Here is a 19,360-nt window from a genome sequence, read left to right as displayed (position 1 = left end):
GCGCAGGGGAAAGGTAGAGGAAACGCCATTTTCTGTCAGCTGTATATGTTCCAGCGTACTGCGTCATCTCGTTTAATTCAGGTAATTGAAAAGTATTTTACACCTTTCTATTACATATCAAACGATAGTTACACATAAGATTTTCATACGTGAATGTTTTCAAAACGAAATATTAAAAAGTTCGTAAGAAATTTGTGAGAATATAACATCGATATATCTCGATATCCCGCCAAATCTCACCAATGTTACTTAACAATATTTCTTCTAATTTCCTGCTTTTTTCATGGTATCGATACTTACTACCATCTCTAATGATGCTCTAATTAATTATTTTTCATAATTATGTATTCAAAGATCGTATTTCGTATTAAATTCGATTCCTGTAACATACACACACATACAAGCATATATTCATAAGTATAGGTAGCTCGTACACATACACTCATATATTTGATTTTCTTTATGTTATACTAATGTAATCTTTTTTTTTCCTTTTTTAGGTACCGAGCATTAGGAGAGAGTCCAGCAGGAATAGATATACTCAGTCTAACAATTGTGTTTACTCTTTTTTATCTTCATATTCATCGAGGTGAGCGTTATTCTTTTTTTTAAACCATATAGAAATGTATACAAAGAGTGAGAACGAGAGTGAGAAAGAGAGAGAGAAAATAAGAAAACAAAATATTCTATCTACGGGCAATAACGAATGTGTACGTATATTCCAGGAATTTCTCGAAGTGAGAACAGAAGAAACGAAGACAGCCGAAAACAAAACGAAGGCAGCCGAACGTTCGACATGAAGGACGCGATTACGTGTTCATTCCAGATCAATCCTTCAATGAGCTAACAATAAGATCTAACGACGTGACGTATTAAACTATTATATATATATAACGTTATCGATTTTTATTAACAATTTTTACTGATATTAAATACTTTATATGTAATTTTATACAAGTAGTGAGATAAAGGCAATTAATATTGCTTGAATTTATATTGATTCTTTATGATAAAATATCTTTAAAAGTGTGCAATGCCTTCAGGAATGATTCACAGGATATTGTTCTATAATCTTTTTAGTATGTTTCAGCTTTTCAGAGTTTTTTTTTATTATTTTATTCATCGTCATCCTAAGGGTAGGATACCCATCCTGCAGTCATCAATGAAGACTAAAAGTAAGTATATCTTCCTATTAAACGTTTCTATGATAACTTTAATGGTTTTTTATTATAACGATGATATTAATCGTTCTTTTTCTTTTTCTGTTTCAGAACATCATTGCAATCGAGCGCGTAGGCAATGAGGTACTCGTGTGTTGCATCGTAAAAATAAAATACAAAAGAATCGGAAAGTAAAGTCAGTGTTGATCGTCGCATGTTAAAGTTTCGTTTGCTCGGTTAAGAAACTCCGTAAGTTTCTTTTATTCGGTTTAAACGTGTGCTCATCGTCATCCTAAGGGTAGGATACCCATCGTGCATTCATCAATGAAGAATAAACGTAAGTCAATTTTTATTTTAAACACTTTCTCAATAATTATAATAATTTTTTTACTTACAACAATGATATTTATAATTTTGTTTTTATTTCTGTTTCAGATCATCATGGGAATATATCAGTGTTGGAAGTGTTTGTGAATTGTGTTTGTGAAGTGTTGCAAGTGTTCGTGCATTGCTATCGTGCGCGAAGCAATATACGGGAGTGTTGTATCGTTAAATATAATTAAAATCACGGATTAGAAGCACGTTCGTTCGTTTTCATTTCAATTCCGTCGCGTTCGCGAACTATTTTTGAAATTTATATATTAAATTAACTGCGACCAATGCAGTAATTGCATTAGAGTTTGTTCGAGTAAAGTTGTATTTTTATCTTTAAACAGTCGCACAGACTGTTCGCGTATTAGAATCAGTGCATCAATGAAGATTTTTCTACTTGCATTGACTGTGTGCAAAGCAGTCTTTGAATTAGTTGTGTAGAATCAGTGATCGGGCGTAAAACAAATTAAAATCAAACGCGAATTAGAATCAGTGTTGTTCGCGTATAATAAAATTTCGGTTTCGCGATAAGAAACTCATCTATAGTTTCTTATTTTCGTTTATACCGCGTTTTTAGATTCACGCGAGGTGCATCGCCATGGTGCAATTGAATTTCATCCCATTGGAATGCATTGTAAGTATCTATTTTATTTACATTTTATTCGATTTTATTTATATGATTTTGATTATATTGCAGATAACTTATCGTTTTGTTCTATTTTATTTTACAGATATGACGACGGACTTTCTACCTTATCAAAGATGTGGAATGAATTCTTCGATGGATCTTCGATGGATCTTCGATGGATCTTCGATGGATCTTCGATGGATCTTCGGGGATCTTCGATGGATCTTCGATACTCGCATTCTACAATACTTGCTGCGAAGTAGGAGTGTTTTGGAGCCATCGTAGAACTTCTTATGCCGTGAGTTAAAATTTAAAGTCCCTCCGGTGCTCAATCATGTCGAGGATGAAAGGTCCTAATCGGCACGAGTTACTGGTTGTAATTATTTAAATAAATTAGTGACGAGCACATGAGTAATTCCTTTCTAGGAGTTACTCATGAAAATTGTATATTATTGTATATTGTATTGTATATTTTATATTAGTTCAGGATAGGTTTTCTTGTCTCACCGGTTAAATTCATTTAATTAATAATGCAATTAATAATGCACTTTCTTTTTTATTACGTGTTTTGTTCGTGGTTAGTAGTGTGAAATCGAGCATTTATTTACTCGTTTTCGTCCAGAAAAGCATGTAATAAATGTCTTACATGCATTGCTTCGTACTTAGTTTATCTAATCGCGATTAATTGTAATATATCGATACTTCGATATTATAAATAAATGAGCAAGAAGACAAACTCATTCGCGACGGATAGATTCTAGCAGTTAAGTGGTGGCTCAAAGCCCAGTTCTTTTATTAGAACAGCCAACTTAATGAAAGGAGTCGTCCGAGGTTTTTAAATATATTAAAATATAAAAAGATATTAAAGATATTAAAAGTTAATATTTATCAAATAAATTGTAGAGTCCTTAGCCGCTTAGATAAATTTCTATAAAAATGTATTTATGTCTTATGTATATATGTGTTTTTAATCATATTTTTTAGATCAGGATTTTCAGCTTCTAATATACTAATCTCCCGTTTCTCCCCCCTATACTTTCTGCGTTCTCATCTATGCCTGTGCCCAGGTGCTACTCGTATAGGTGAGAAACAGTTAGTATAGGTTTAGTTTTAAGTTTTTCCCCCTATTGGCGGCTGTCATTGTGCTAGTGATTGCACGGTGTACGTTGCACCTGTGTGTGCGTTTAGGTGTGTGCATTGTACATCGTTTCGCGACACGTAATACCGCGCTATTATTTTTTAAGTTATTGAATAAAAATAACTTGTAGAGTCACGTGTACGATACGAACTTTTTTTTTTTTAACAATCGTTTTGCATAGTAGAGTTACCGCATTTATTTGTGGAAACTATGATATACTCGTATATAACTAGTATGCATATATACTAGTGTATACTTGTATTTTTGCTGTAGTTTTTTATGCAATAATCACTAGCCTTGGCAGACGATTACAGCATTGGTACGTACTCCCATAAGTTTAGAAAACGCGTTTGAACTAGGGTGTCGGAGGTGCCCCGGGGCATGCTCTCTAGTTTAGGCTTTTGCACCCTGGTGGTATGTGAGAGAATCGTGGAGTGGGTGGGTGGGTACGTATGTGTATTTGCTCTTTTTAAAACGGGTAATTGGCAGGCAGGTAGCATACTTCTTTGAGCGAATGTGAAAACTTTAATTTTAAGTAGGTAGGATCCAGGAAAGGCACGAGGTTCGCTTCCACTCCGGAGTGGAAATTTCGCCGCCTGGTTTATACAGAACTGTTACAAAATTTTTTTTTATTTATTCAATATGCTTGCTTTGTAAATTTATTTTGTGACTGTTCTGTAATCTTCATTATGTATCATGATTCAAAGGGATTTGCAACAATTTGAAAGATTCATTTCTATTTCGATTCTATCTCGAACGAGATAGAGTCGAACAAATTCGCAAATACTTTGATGAATTGATACTTAGTTTTAAGTATTATGTGATTAGCACTTCGCACAATAGCGATTTTCTCTATAATGAAAAATATTTGATATAGTTCAATATAACAAATGAATGAAATGAAAATATTGCAAGAAAATGCATTACATTTGTTGCATTATTTAATTTCAATTGAATTTGTTATTTGATATTAAAAGTGCGACGTGTTATTAGGTCATCGAGGGAAAATCTGCTTGGACGTTTGATTAAATGTGCTCGTGTAATATTATGCAATGAACTCTAAGTTCATCCATGGTTATACGAGCTTGAATAAATTAACATTAAATATAAATTAATTTTTTCATAATTCCATATTAGAATCATAAACGAAATAAAAGTTAATTTGCAAAAAAGATATGAGATATCTTATCTTTCTTGCACGTTGAAAATGTCCAATGCAGTTTTCAGGGATGAAGAAAGAAGAGGCTAAATGCCGAAGAGGCCCGACCACTTAATGTGGCTGAAGAGGGCAACTACTAGACTATTCAGTTATTTTCAAAGGTTCAACAAGTTAGAACTTTTCGAAATAGCTCTAGTCATATTTTATATTTTATTATATTACATTCTTGCTCGTCATTAATTTGTAGTTGTAATTGGAGATGATGGACCATTCCATCTCCTTGGGACACCAAATTCGGGTCTACATCGTCAAAAAGATGCATATGTGTTTAGTTAGAGTCAAAATATGAAAATTTTCGTATTATTAAATTAAAGCTAAATAACGTTCGGTAAATATTACAGTAATTTCTCTTTTCTTGTTTCGTCTTTAAAATTTGTTACTGTATCCGTATTTTATTAAATTTGCAATTTTTTTCTCTATATATGCAGTTTTAAAGTATCTTCATAATAATTAATAGATATTATTGTTTTTTAGTACTTGTATTTTTACTTTTCCTATGTTCTTTATTTTTTTATTTTATGTAAATGTAAATTATCGTATTTTATTAAATTTGCAATTTTTTTTCTCCATATATAATGCAGTTTAAAAGACTTTCATAATAATTATAGATATTATGTTTTTTAGTAACTTAGTATTTTTACTTTTCCTATTCTTTATTTTTATTTATTTTATGTAAATGTAAAATCACGCGTTTAAATTTAATTTGATTGCAACAACGGTAATTAGAGATTTGATACAAGTAAATAGAGAATTCAATTGAAAAGTGCATCTGCTATTGGACGATTTTATGTATTCAGGCTATCATTGGATATGTCATCTACGTTGTTTTGATTTCCTTTTACTTGAGCTCCTTATAATGACTATTATTTCAAATAAATGCATTTCTGAAGGCACACACACACATTAAAAATTATACATTAAAGAGATGTACCAAAATAAAAATTGATATTTGTCGGATTTCGTCAAAAAGACTTTTTCGTATAGGATTTTATTAGAAGTATTACTTAATCAATAAAAAAATGTATTGTTTCTGCTACTTTTTTATTGTGAAATTTTGTTCTTGTAATTTACTGCTGGCGAAGCAGTCTATGAATTAGTTTTGGAGTCATTTATCGGGCGTAAACAAATTAAAACAAACGCGAATTAGTGCCAGTGCTGTTTATTTTATGAGAAAATTTCGGTTTCATAATAAGATTTTCATTTATTTCCAATCAGTCTCCTATTAGATTTTGACGTATATGCGATTTTAAATCATAGTTTTAATGTGTAGTGGGTAGATTCTTTCTTTGCATTCTTAAACAGATTAATAAAAAATTTTTATTTATGAATGTTTTATAAGTATATCGGCGCATTGCAATTCAAATTCATTGTAGGGAGCGGCACTGTCCAGTTTTCGCGCTTCGTAGTTCATATTATTTCTAAATTGTCGCTGAAGTCGTAACAGTGCAACCAACTGCAAGAACAAAACATCTGATTTTCAATTAATACCAATACAATAAACGTTGGTTCAAATTCTCTATTTTTATTGGTTCTTATTTAATAACTTAACTGTTTCAATTGGCGTTGTTATATACAAGCAACGTCGGTTTGGATTAATATATATTTTAAATGTCCATCACACACACACAAAGTGTCAAAGCATTAATTTTTGTTTAATAAGATATTGTGTTGATACTTTCGTTTTAGTTATTAAATATTCGATATTCTTTAAGTGATATATAGTACAAATCATGAATAATCTCGATTTAAGTCAATTATCAGGTAATTAAAATAAATATAAATTATTAAGGAAATATATTTTAATGTGTAGGTTTAACAATGTTTGATTTTATTTTTTCTTTTTAAAGATATATCTACTATATCTCGAATTTCACGAAGTTCGCAATTAATGGGTAGATTAGATTCAATATTACTTTCCAACGAGCTAGATCATCATTCTAGTCTTATTCAAAATAGTAAAGCTACAACTACACCGGAACAAGATCATAATGATCTTAGGGATGCTACGAAATCATTTATTGATTGTCAGAATAGCATCAGCGAATGTGCAAAAGTACAGTTGATTTATAAATGTTTAGAGGAAATATGTTTAAATAAAAATACTGCATTACCAGATGAAACTAAAGACAAATTAAAAGGACTTCTACAATCATTTGAAATAAATAAAATAAAAGATATTTCGATAACTCTTAAACAAGGATTGCAAGATTTAACTATACTGGGGATTCAAGATTTTCCTGAATATAAATTAAGTTATGAAGAAAAATTAAATGTAAAAGCTTGTGTTGATGCATTGATGCAGGAAAAATTACATGATTTTGTATTAAAGTAAGTATTTATTCGTGTAGTTGTGATTTGTATCTTTTAGATAAATAATGTTAATGTTCGATGACATTACAGATATGAGGAATTAGGTGGTAATGTTAAAGAACTTCAAAAATTAAACAGTATCAATACTAATAACCAATTATCAGAGAACACAGATTTAGAAATATTAAAATGGAAAGATAAATTTGACAGTCTTTGTGCGCATTATAAAGATCGTCTAATACAAAGTGCAGATTTGATCAACGAATGGAAAAAAGTAAAAAATGAAGATGTCAATGAAGTTTATAATAAAAAGGCACAAATCTTATCATTGCAATCGCAAATAGTTGAAGTACAAGCTAAAGTGGCTAAATTAACTTGTTTAACCAAAATGTATACGGAAACACCCAAAACGATTGATTCGTACAAAATATTAAATAATGTTTTAGATGATAAGATGTTAGAACTAAGTAATGAAATTAAAAGGAAAACTAATTTGAAAAAGCTTTATCTTGATTTACAAAATACAGAATATGATAATATATTAAAGACATATTTACACCTATGTAGCGCTATCAAAAAGAAAAAACAGATAATGGAAATGCTTTAAGAAAAAATTTATATTTTTATATATATGTATTTTGTTTCTACTTATTTATGATAATATGTTTCAACATATTAGCTACCGTGTGACAGAAGAGAGATTTTAACTACAGCTCAGAAGTTATCTTTCGCATTGATTACAGTCACAAATTTTTGACGCTGGATTCTTAATGGAAATCAATATGTCACAGATATGTGACTCTCTGGTAGTGAATGTGTTAAGTTGTAATTATTTCTTTGTTTGAATTGAATACTATATTTGGATAACATTAAAAAATTTTATTACTATTATTGTTCTGATTACAATCGGTACAACTTAATAGAAATAAATATAATTTATAAACAATATAGAGAAAATGAGCCTACAGATATATGATTATTGTTAATATGGAGATTTATAGAAGAAGAAATGATCCTTAAAAATATACTTTTAACTTATTACATAACAAAGTATTTATTAACATTACTCATGTGTCATTTCGGAAATAATGCTACTTCGTATACCGCATCTATCAGGTAGTATTCCATTTTCAATTAAAAATGTTTCTATACGAGCAGGAATAAAATGTGATTCCAAATGTTCGGTCAATTGAACAAAATTTCCTATTATTTGTCCTTGTTTGTAGACTAATAAAGCAGGAACACCTTTCTCTTTAAAATGTTTACTCAATCCAGCTACAGATCCTAAATATTTTTCATTATATGATTAGTTGTTATAATAACAAATAATATAATATTTTGAGATAAATATATAAATGAATGAGAAAATGTACCTGAAATTTTACAAAATTTGATGCTAGGGTATTCCTTAGCAAGAGTTATCAAAGATCTATTCATTTCTTTGCATCCAAAAACTTTGTTTTCATATATATGAACAATAATTGTTACAGATTTATCCTCATTATCGATAGCATCTACAAACTGATCTGCAGTTTCTAATTTAATTAGTTGTCCAAAGCGTAGTTTATCTGCTTTTGCAAGCATCTCTTTCATTCTTTGCTTTTCATAAGTTATTAAAAATTCATCTGACAATAGATCAGCTAGTTCTGGATCTGTTTCTTCCAGTTTTGCTTTTTCTTCATCTAAATCAGTGCGACACGTAAAACTTACTTTCTTGATTAATTCTAATCTTTCTTTGTCAAGCATTGCTTGTTTTTCTGTTTCTATTTGTTTAAATCTTTGCCAATCCTTTACAGATAAATATAAAATTAGTGAAAATAGTTATCTTGGAAGACATATATTCATGGTTTTAATCTGATGCTTACTTTAATAACACCTTTAGGTCCTGTATTACTGGATGATCCATCCCATTCGGAATAAGATGGTGCATTAGAGTAAGACGGTAGAAGGTTGTAAACACTTCTTGAATATTTGTTTTCTTTGTCAACATATTTGTTAGAATCTTCGCTATCATTTTCATCTTCGCTTGAACTACTACAATAGTAGTGCGTTTTTTCTCCCAAAATTTTATCCTCCAGCGTAGACATCCTTCGCAATCTTTTATTTCTTTTGATATTATTTAAATTTTTCTACAATTTATAAATAATTCTTATTACTCATAACAAGTATAAAATGTAATTGTTTATATACTTTAAAATAATGTTGTAGCTTGTTTACTTCTGTAAATAAGTTTCAAATTTGTAAATTTAAATTTTTACATAATTCAATTATATTAAAATTTTTAACGTTATCATATTTTAACAAATAAATTAACAAATAATCTCATTCTTTTACAAACGGTATTAAAAGGCTCAACAAAACGGTACATACCTTTGTAAATGTCAATATCTAAAAATCGCTTGTGTTAATAATGTCAAATGCGTTTTTACCGATGGTATGTTGTTTGATTTAAAGTTTCCGCCACTTCGACACAGATGTCACTTTTATCGGACGAGTCAAAAAATGCGCGGGAATATTAGAATTATTTTTATTGATCGATTAAAAAAAATATTCGATATTTTTTTGCATATTCATGATGTCCCAGAAATAATTTATTTTTTCTTATAGCATGTAAAGTTAAAATATTGTTTTTCATATAACTGAGAAGAGTTAGGATGTACGTCATCAATGATTATTTTTTAAAATAGTAAACTTCTACTGATAAATATTAATATTTTTTTATTATTAAAAGTATAAAGAAAAAAGTTTTTGAAAAATTATTAGATTTAAGTTAAATTTTATTTATGCAACTAAAGAACTTTCTCAGGTTTTTTTCCTCATGGAATAAAATTCGATGGAAAATTTAATGTAAACATCATCTGTTTACAAAAAAATGATAGATAAAAATTCAACCATGAATGGTAAATATTTTTTAAAAATTCGAATTTATTTTAAGAAAGATAACGAAAAAATAGTTATATCTTTTAAATAATTCTATCTCGATATTATGTAAAAATGTGATAAAAATATTTCCACATTGTAAGAAATTTTGCTTGAGAATTTATGCGAATAAATTTATTTGATATTCCTTTTGTTATTCTTAATGATCAAAATAAAAAATGACGAAATAAATAAGACGAAATAAATGACGAATAAATAAGAAATAGATAAGATGGAAAGATCGAACGGAAACGTATTTGTATTTTTCTTTCACTTTTTTCTAATTTCGAAAAAAATGCAATTGCGTATGTGCTACGGATCGCTCTTGGGGGGAACGTTTATCATGTTTTTTTGTAAGCTTGTTACTTGAGTCAGATTATTTATTCGAGGTCAATGATAAGGAAGAACCCCAACGGTTTGGTTTACGTTAAATTCAGGAGGGGTCGACGTTATCATTCGTATGCCTGTATTATTTCCGTAATAATATATACGTATATATATATTTTACTTATCTTTTTCGAAGCTTAACCATTGTGTATCACGCAGTATGATAGTGCTGTAAACATTTTGTATTAAAAAATTGGACCATCTATTGAAACAAACATTACTCCTCTATTTTATTATTTTTTATTAAGATTTTTTCGATAATCCATGATATTCGTAAACAATTTGCCAACATATTTGGATCTTTGAGCTTAAAAATAATTATGACTTTGATCTGTTTAATCGTAGTTCAAACGTTTGTTGCTATTGACATTTTTAATTAAAATTTTTTAGTAATTTAATTTTATAACACAAAATTAAATGCACGAATTTATTAATATATTCGAAGTTTCGATAAAAGTCGGTTAAATTAAAAATGATCGAGTATATATATATATATATTTATATTGTACAAAATATAACGTGAAATATTTCTATTTATTTAACGATCTTATGAAGAGAAAAAAACAAAAACTTGCTATTTTTATTCATGACTTTTTCTTGTTTTGCTAAAAAATTCATCGTTAATTCTTCGGTATTAAATGATAATTTTTAAGAATGATCTATTGTCGATAGCAATAATCTTTTTATTTATATACATACATATAACAATTTTATTATATATCCTATGAATAAATTATACTTTTAATCAATGTTGAATTCTTCTTTTTTAAATTATAAGTAACCGTAAACCAAATATTGATTTAAAAAAGAAATATCCTTGAATGGAAACAAAATAATCCAATCATCGATGTGATCATACGAATAGGAACAAGAAAAGAAAATAAAAGAAGTGCAGTATTTTTTCGAAGATAAAAAAGAAACATAAGGAAACAAAAACAAACAAAATAAATCATATCTGACAATCGATAATGAGAGCTGGTAATTAAATTCATTTCACTTTGATCAAATGTATAGTATTATATAAATAAGTATAGTAATCAAAGATCACATGTTGATCACTCATGCACAGGGGAAAGGGGAAATATTCGCATGTTATTTTTTTGTTTTTATTTTATCGGATTAGTAGACGTGATTTTTTATTACCAGTAAGGAAAAAATTTTCTATAATAAAATAATATATTTAATTGATCGAAAATAAGAACAGATTTTTTAACAAGGAAATAATTTTACCGAATTAAGATATTTTTATCGCAATAAGGATGATTAGAACTTGCGATCGGAGATTAATTTTTCTTTATTCGCGTGTAATTTTCCTTATCACCATCGGAGAAATATTTTCAATTCAGTTATCTCGATTTCGAAAGTTCATCGATATTTTTTATTTACTCGAAATTTTGTCGAATATACATAACGTAAAAATCTTATTGAAACAATTATTATTTTGATCCCATTTTGATTCAAATTATTACTAATAGAAGATAATAAAACGAGAAAATAATGATTAATAATGCGCACTTTTCAGTAAACAAAGCTATTAGATAATTAATTACCGAACGTACTGGTTACCTTAACTAGATAACCTTGACAAGAAAATAATTGTAATAAGAGGGATTAGATGTCAGTTGAGAAGCGTGAAGAGGAGGAGAGTAGGTTCATTCATCATGTGGTCATTAAAAAACTTTATTTTATTTTTAATTCTTTTTATTTGCAATATACAAAAATAGATTAATATACCGGGTGTCCACCAACTGAATAATCGGTATTTTGTTTTATTCAATTATTTAAAGTGGCTGCTTCGTAGGACCATTTCTTTCTTGTTGGTTAACAACATTAACCAAAGATTCGTATCCTGAAATAAAAAAATTATTGATTATTCATATTGTTTTTTTTTATGCTTGGTAAAGTGATTTTTAAGACACCGTGTATATTTGTTAATATTAAAACCAAGAAAGAACGATATAATAAGAAATGCATGAATTCTATTGATCGAATATCATAACTATTTTTACAATCAGTTTTGCGAATTAAATGGTTTAGTTTATCTTCACAATTAACATAATTTGTTATATTAAAATGTTATTTAATTAAATTTTGAATAATTTTAATATTGTACGTCTTACAACGAGTAATAGATTTTATCTGGGATAATCTAGGATAATTTGGAACACCTTATATATTTCTATGTATCTGTATATTTCTCGTTCTAGATTGAAATGTCAAGTTTGATGATATAAGAGGTCTTATACAAATACGTTACGGAATCATAATTTTTTCTAATCATTTAAATATTGATTAAAGTAGAATTAAGATTAGATGCTTATTAAATTCAAAGGATAGGTTATATGTATAGTTAGAGATATAACATAAGAAAACTGAGAATAGTTAAATAAAATAAAATATACGGTGCATAAAAATCCAACGTAGACAAAATATAAACAATTTGGAAAAGGAAAATTCTAAAATTAAAGAAAAAGAAAATTAAAAAAAGGGGATAAAAATAACAGTGTAATTTTAGAAATACAACAAATCAAAGTTCGTTGATCGATTCGTCATAGTTGTTATTTTTGTTACGAGTTTAAACATAGTGGATATTTGTTTATACGATTGATGATCGATTGATATATCTATAATCATTGGAAATAAATCATTTGTACAAAAATTTTCTAAAACATTCCGTCCTTCTTAACTATGATGATGCATATGAAATTATTACGAAAAGAAAATATGAAATATCACATTCTTTCTTTCTTTCTTTTATTTTGTATTATAAAATATGATATAGTGCTTAGAGTTTCTCAACATATTAATACCATTTCGTATATATTTATACGTGTATATTGTATGAATGAGGAAACTGCTAGAGAATTAGAGCGAGAAAGAAATAGAATGAGTGGGGGAGTGAGTGAGAGAGAAAATACTTGTTTTGCGAAAATAATGAAATAATGAGTGAGTTAGAAAAAGAAAAATAATAAGTTAATGGAATAGAAAATAAATGAGAGAAAGAGAGAGGGAGGAGTGGGGAGGGGGAAGGAGAAAGATATTATCAAAATAAATATAAGAGAATTCAAGCCTGTTGTTAACAATTAGGGCAATTACTTCGTAACGGGTTATCATGAAATGTTCTCCCCACTTTCAGTCAGTAACTTTTAAAAGCGTGTATTACCATTGGTAGGAGAGCGAAGTGAACTCCCTAGATCATTGGTCGTCTCGTTGTAGTTTAATAATGTTTTTTCTATCTCGTTTGAGTTTGCTTATAAAAGGAGCCGCGACAAGACGAGTTCAAATAAAAGCGATATAACATATTTCTCTCTGTCGGTAATGTCGTAACTGTTAATATTATTCTTGCGAATTATATTTGTGTTAATATAACTATATAAATATATATTTTAAATATCGATAATAATTATAATCGTATCAATATCGAGTGCGCGAGTAAAATATATAATATTTTAAACGTAAATTGACATAAGTTTTGTGTGCATCGATTTTATTCTACTTCGATTTCTTCTTTATTTCGTATATTTTTTTTGTTCTTTCTTTTTTAATTTTCAATTTTTTGGTCTATTACCGTTATCGTTATCAAATTTTCATTGATAAAAAAAGAAGAGAAGATAATGCCGTTCCTGAACAACGACATTCTAATCGATGGCCTTGACAAACGTTTCGAATTAATTCAACAATCTTCGTCGAATGGAGGTGAAGAATTTCCTAACGAAAGCAATGGGAAGCACAGTAATAGAAATACAGCTGCGTAAGTTTTTTTAATTGCAATTTATAATTTATTCTTTTTTCTTTATTTGTTCTGTCTTTCTTTCTCTCTTTCCTTTCTTTTTATGTAAATTGAAGTAAATGTTGGATTGGTAACAGTAATTAATTCGAGTCATTGGGTGTACAGGTGTAAGATCATTCTTTCAATGAAATGTGACAGGTATTTTTGCTTTTGTTTATTTTATGAATAAAAATAAATGCAAAGATTAAAGAAATGTTAAATTAAATCTGTCGAGTAATATCTCAGTTCATTTTTGTTTTTATAAATGTACGTAAATGTTGAGATAAAAGTAATTCAAATGAGATTTAAAATAAATAATTAATTTTGATGTACAATATAATAAATTTTAGTAATTGAAAATTCTAATATTCATAAATTCACAAAATTATTTCTAAATTAAAATTTACCTTGTGATCAGGTAAAATAATTATTTTTTTATAGAACGTACAAAATATTCAAGTTCCATTGTAAAATTCTATACATTTTATTAAAAAAAAAAAAAAAGCAGACAAAATTCAATTTTATTAATAAATAAAACTACAATTTTTTAAATGAAAATAAAATTTTGTGACTACAATGTATTTATATATATAATTTTTTTATAAATATAAATATATAAATTTGATTATCATGTATATTCTAATTTTTTTCTCATACATATGTACAAAACACACACACGTACACTTATGTTTACCCCAATTAACAATAAGAAAGGAAAACTTTGTTATCGCATTTTTTTTTAAATTAATAATGATAATAAGATGAATACTTTTACGAAGTAGAATGGAATATCTTTACTATTTCGAAATTGTATTTGATTTCGAACTATCGATTGATTTATTATTTCAAGTATCGCGAGTCCGTTGTTTTGTTTTTTTTTGTTTTTTTTTTCAATTAAGTACTATGCAATTCCGAGTTGATAAAGATATCATTGAACAATATTTGCGCTCAACAACAAATAATATTTTGATATCGATGACGTAGGGATAATTTCGTAAATTATTATTGGAAAGTATTATGACATTTACGATTTTGTTTATAGAATTTCCTCGATCAATATTCGCTTTTTAAATGCGAAATATTTTGTATCAATGTTCATATTTGTTAAGTCACTAAAACAACATTTGAATAAAACGAAAATAAGAAAACAGAGTAAAAATATTTTATTTATATTGTTTTTTTAAATTGACTTCTTATTCATTATATAATAATCTTGTCTTATTGATAAAATATTTTGATGACCCTTATCCATCCTCCCACTAAGCTCTGTAGAAATTAATTTATTTTTAATTTCCAAACGATTTATTTATAATGTTTTATAATTTTCTAAAAAAATTATTAAGAAATCGTTAATTAAAATAAAAACTTCTATATTATACATATAATTTTTTTATATCGATTAAATAAATTAATAAATAATTGTTGACTATCGGTTAATTGTATAAAATATTTTCAAAGATATCGGTAAAATATAATATTTTATTCGTAGAAATTTACTATTAAAATAACTTATATTAATATACAATATACATGTAACCTATTTTTCATATAATAAATTTTCGTAATATATTGTTTTTTATATACAAAAATTGAATATACATAAATAACATATTTCGTCATAATATGTTTCGAAATCATTTTTGAATCGATAAAATAAAATAAACAAGACTGAAGAAACATTAATATAATATCTTATGGATGAACGATGAAATATAGTTACTAAATTGCATAAGATTTTCTAAGCAATTACAAAAAAGCTCTCTCGTTTTTTTTCTTTTTAACATTATTGTTATCATTTCCTCCGTTACATTTATTCTTATCGCATTTTTGCATTTTTTTAAAAATTTATTTTGCATCGCTTGTTTGTTTTATCATTTAGAACGAAATTTATCATGTAGTGTTGACAATTGTATTATTTTATTAGATTACAATATCGAACACGCACATACACACACACACACACACATATGTATATATTTATCACGATTTTTAATATTATAAATTATTAAAAAAAGTAATGCAAAAGTTGCCATAACAAATTGTTTCAAATTACTCATTCATTGCTATTTTAATTAATTTTTGTATACAAATGGTGTTCGTAATATTTCAATATATTAGTAAATTATTGATTATAATTATCGTTAGTATAATTTTATGGTCCAGAGAACGTTGATCTCGATTAATGTTTCATATGATAATCAGGCGGTTTTGTTTCTCCTTACGAATCATTAATGACACTTTAACACATAAAATGTCTTATATCATTTGTACAAATATATTAGATTAAAGAGCAAGGCCGTTTCAATTTCATCGAACTCTTGTAGTAATTCACGTTGATTTAAATTTAACTACGTTTTCAACACCCTTTAACACAACTCGACAAGGTAGTCTAGATTAAAATCAAACATAATGCAAAATGCATGATTTAATCAAGTTTCGATTGGTTAATCGTAAATTATACTCGTCAGTTTAATTTACATTTAATATTTGCATTAATTCGGACAATATTTTCTCAGCTTCTTATTACATTCAAAGTTATATTTTTCTATGTCTTACTATTATACTAGTTGATTAATAATTGACCATGTATATATGTATTTAACAGAGAAAGAAAAATTTTGTTTTATTTGAATATATTGTTAGAAAATAAAAGATTACAAATAATAAAAGTCAAATATATTTAACACAGTATTTTACTGTAAATGAAAAAAGAACGATTTATCTATCATACATTGTTAATCCATTTAATTTTTTATTAATATTATTTTTCTTATTGATTTTTAGGTATTCGTTCGAAATGTTGCAGGAATCTGCACAATTTTTACTCGATCGTATTAAAATGCGACCAAAAGTAGGAGTAATATGTGGTTCTGGTATGGGTAAGTATTAACGTTCATTTAATAGCATAATTAAAAGTTATTTTTATTTTACATTACTGAAAAAAAAAAACAAAACTATACGAAACAACGCTAATCGCATATATATATTCGATGATATCGACAAAAAACGCATGGTTTAATGCAAATTTCTTCGACTTTTTTGGGATGAGATATTTTTTTTTCTTTAGCATATTTTTTCTTTTTTTTTTTTCCGCCTAAGAGCTTTTGCTTATTTCCATACAGGGATAATTGAGCAAAACGAGTTGTGTCCAGGTACAATCGCTGATTCATTCGTCGACAAATATTGCTTCCCGTACGAAGAAATTCCACATTTTCCTGTATCGACAGTACCAGGACACCATGGACAGATGGTCTTCGGTTATCTTGAAGGTGTTCCGATTATGTGCATGCAAGGAAGATTTCATTATTACGAAGGCTATCCACTTTGGAAGGTAAATTACTAATTATTCTAACATAATTATAATTATATTCAATTTATTGATATTAAATTTTATTTAATAAATTAATACGTTTAATTAATTGTTATAAATTTTCTCTCAATTATTTTGAATATATATTAATATATATATTTTAATATATTTTTTTGATTTATTAGTGTTCAATGCCTATCAGAGTGATGAAGCTTGTTGGGGTAACTCACCTGATTATAACGAACGCTGCAGGAGGTATTAATCCGGATTACAATGTCGGTGACATTATGATAATGAAGGATCATGTGAACTTGATGGGTTTTGCTGGTAACAATCCTCTTCAAGGACCCAACGAAGATCGGTATATTTATTTGTATTTTTTTTTTAACAAATCAAACAAAAATGTTTTAATGGAAAAAAAAGAAAAACTACAAACTAACGATGTTTTATTCAAAAAAAAAATTGCTTACAGATTCGGACCAAGGTTTCTACCAATGAGCAAAGCTTACAATGCTGAACTAATTAAAATAGCAGAAGAAGTGGCATCAGAAATGGATATAAGTTATTTAGTACATAAAGGTGTTTATACTTGTTTAGGAGGACCTAATTTTGAAACAGTTGCTGAAATTAATATGCTTAAAAGATTTGGCATCGATGCAGTTGGTTAGTTTAATTATTTATTATTTTATATTTTAACGAAAATGAAATGAGAGAATTCAATTTATATTTAAGAAATGAAAATTTATAATGAAAAATTTGTACAAAGAAAAAATGTTTGTAATACTATTGTCGAACTTTTCGATTTTTTGTTTCACTCATGTGTCAGTCGGTAAAAATTCAGAGACTCGGTTAAAATATTTCGAAAAGTTATGTGGATTTTTTTTTAATCATTTTATTTTACTCTAATACTCAAACAAGTACAATTGCATTTTGCAATTGCATCAATGCATTCCTACAAAACCTCGTAGTGTTTGATCATGTAAAATTAATGTTTACAATTAATTTTTATCTAAGATACAAAAGCAAAACAAATTTTATAATATCATTTAATTACTAGATTAGAAAATTTAAATGTTACAATTATTGAAATAATTTGTGTAATTTTGTTGATTTAGGTATGTCGACGGTGCACGAGGTCATAACAGCGAGACATTGCGACTTGACGGTTTTTGCTTTTAGCCTAATCACGAATCTATGTGCGACGAATTACGAGGATCATTATGAAACTGATCACGAAAAAGTGATCGATCTTGGAAAAACTAGGCAACCGTTAATTCATGATTTCCTTTCAAGGATTATTTTACGTCTCAAGATCACATAGTTTATGACAGATACAAAAAATATATATATTTTGATCTTCTTCTTATCATCGAATTTTAATGAATGATAATTATCGTAAAAAATCGAAATAATCGTTAAAAAAAAAAAGAAAGAGAAAAGATAAAAAAAGAATTAAAAATATTTATCTCGAATTTGTATATTTTCTATATCTTATGTATCTCTTGTGTTAGAAATGATTTAAATTATAATTAATTGTTCGGATTTTATGGATTAATTGTTTTTTGTTGCATTTAGAAAGAGAGAATATGTGAAAACGAGAACTGTTCATCGTTGAATCGTTTAAATTATTCATCAAAGATCTTTCTTTTTGTTGTTTTATATTTTAAATTATTTCAATCATGATTATTTGATAAAATATTGTTATGATGACATTATTTGTAAAAATAATTGTAATTTGATAAGAGAAGAGAGTGAGGGAGAGAGAGAGAGAGAGAGAGAGAAGAGAGAGAGAGAAACAAAAATTATTTTTTAAATTACAAATTAGTATAATTACAAGTGTTAAGAGTCGTAATATAATTTTATGATATAAATTATAGATCGTGAGGCAAAATATTAAGGATTTGGTTGAAAAAAATAAAAAGTTATTAATATATTATATTAAAGAATTTAAATAAGTTAATAATTTCTTTGTTAGTTTTTTTATTTTTTTTTTATCAAAACAATATCATTTTTATTTAAATTTCGTTCATACTTACGTTCATTCTTGTCGGACGTGTTTGTATTAAAAAAATAAAAGATACAAATTAAAAACAATAAAAATAGGGAAATAAAATGTACGGTTAGTTAATTAACAGTGTATAATAAGTG

General features: G+C 27.3%; 3 protein-coding genes and 1 long non-coding RNA gene across 7 annotated transcripts; 2 read left to right on the top strand and 2 right to left on the bottom strand.

Moving 5' to 3' along the window:
* Nucleotides 1–6,014: 6,014 nt before the first annotated feature.
* LOC122513771 lies at nt 6,015–7,773 on the top strand. The gene is made up of 3 exons (XM_043630247.1): nt 6,015–6,278; nt 6,365–6,845; nt 6,918–7,773. The coding sequence occupies exons 1-3, from the start codon at nt 6,248–6,250 to the stop codon at nt 7,432–7,434; spliced, it is 1,029 nt and encodes a 342-aa protein (XP_043486182.1). The 5' UTR covers nt 6,015–6,247; the 3' UTR covers nt 7,435–7,773.
* A 92-nt stretch (nt 7,774–7,865) lies between these two features.
* Nucleotides 7,866–9,259, bottom strand: LOC122513772 (phosducin-like protein). Of its 3 annotated transcripts, none has more exons than XM_043630248.1 (4): nt 9,198–9,259; nt 8,693–8,956; nt 8,201–8,615; nt 7,866–8,111 (listed from the first exon to the last, which is right to left on the bottom strand). In XM_043630248.1, exons 2-4 carry the CDS (start codon nt 8,912–8,914, stop codon nt 7,891–7,893), a joined length of 858 nt encoding a protein of 285 aa, XP_043486183.1. In that variant the 5' UTR covers nt 8,915–8,956; nt 9,198–9,259; the 3' UTR covers nt 7,866–7,890. The 3 variants fall into 3 exon arrangements, with proteins under 3 accessions (XP_043486183.1, XP_043486184.1, XP_043486185.1); XM_043630249.1 differs by lacking the exon at nt 9,198–9,259 and adding an exon at nt 9,045–9,086; XM_043630250.1 differs by lacking the exon at nt 9,198–9,259 and adding an exon at nt 9,018–9,039.
* A 2,558-nt stretch (nt 9,260–11,817) lies between these two features.
* LOC122513840 lies at nt 11,818–13,373 on the bottom strand. The gene is made up of 2 exons (XR_006302898.1): nt 13,297–13,373; nt 11,818–11,982 (listed from the first exon to the last, which is right to left on the bottom strand). It is a non-coding gene; the product is annotated as an uncharacterized LOC122513840 (long non-coding RNA).
* Nucleotides 13,374–13,671: 298 nt separating this feature from the next.
* Nucleotides 13,672–18,578, top strand: LOC122513826 (purine nucleoside phosphorylase-like). Of its 2 annotated transcripts, none has more exons than XM_043630307.1 (6): nt 13,672–13,884; nt 16,687–16,781; nt 17,055–17,233; nt 17,398–17,573; nt 17,685–17,875; nt 18,328–18,578. In XM_043630307.1, the coding sequence occupies exons 1-6, from the start codon at nt 13,748–13,750 to the stop codon at nt 18,531–18,533; spliced, it is 984 nt and encodes a 327-aa protein (XP_043486242.1). In that variant the 5' UTR covers nt 13,672–13,747; the 3' UTR covers nt 18,534–18,578. The 2 variants fall into 2 exon arrangements, with proteins under 2 accessions (XP_043486242.1, XP_043486241.1); XM_043630306.1 differs by having other exon boundaries at nt 17,025–17,233.
* Nucleotides 18,579–19,360: the final 782 nt, after the last annotated feature.

Source organism: Polistes fuscatus, unplaced genomic scaffold (assembly GCF_010416935.1).
Source record: "Polistes fuscatus isolate 324 unplaced genomic scaffold, CU_Pfus_HIC Scaffold13, whole genome shotgun sequence".
Classification (NCBI taxonomy): domain Eukaryota; kingdom Metazoa; phylum Arthropoda; class Insecta; order Hymenoptera; family Vespidae; genus Polistes; species Polistes fuscatus.
The sequence above is the reverse complement of the archived record's forward strand: the minus strand, read 5'-3'. Positions and strand labels throughout refer to the sequence as shown.

Bases quoted from the DNA above. Each gene is read 5' to 3' on its own strand.
- LOC122513771 (XM_043630247.1), top strand. From the start codon at position 6,248: ATGAATAATCTCGATTTAAGTCAATTATCAG. The intron at 6,279-6,364 runs GTAATTAAAATA...TTCTTTTTAAAG, and splicing joins CGATTTAAGTCAATTATCAG to ATATATCTACTATATCTCGA. The intron at 6,846-6,917 runs GTAAGTATTTAT...ATGACATTACAG, and splicing joins TTACATGATTTTGTATTAAA to ATATGAGGAATTAGGTGGTA.
- LOC122513772 (XM_043630248.1), bottom strand. From the start codon at position 8,914: ATGTCTACGCTGGAGGATAAAATTTTGGGAGAAAAAACGCACTACTAT. The intron at 8,616-8,692 runs GTAAGCATCAGA...TTATCTGTAAAG, and splicing joins GACCTAAAGGTGTTATTAAA to GATTGGCAAAGATTTAAACA. The intron at 8,112-8,200 runs GTACATTTTCTC...AAAAATATTTAG, and splicing joins CAAATTTTGTAAAATTTCAG to GATCTGTAGCTGGATTGAGT.
- LOC122513826 (XM_043630306.1), top strand. From the start codon at position 13,748: ATGCCGTTCCTGAACAACGACATTCTAATCGATGGCCTTGACAAACGT. The intron at 17,234-17,397 runs GTAAATTACTAA...TTGATTTATTAG, and splicing joins AAGGCTATCCACTTTGGAAG to TGTTCAATGCCTATCAGAGT. The intron at 17,876-18,327 runs GTTAGTTTAATT...TTGTTGATTTAG, and splicing joins ATTTGGCATCGATGCAGTTG to GTATGTCGACGGTGCACGAG.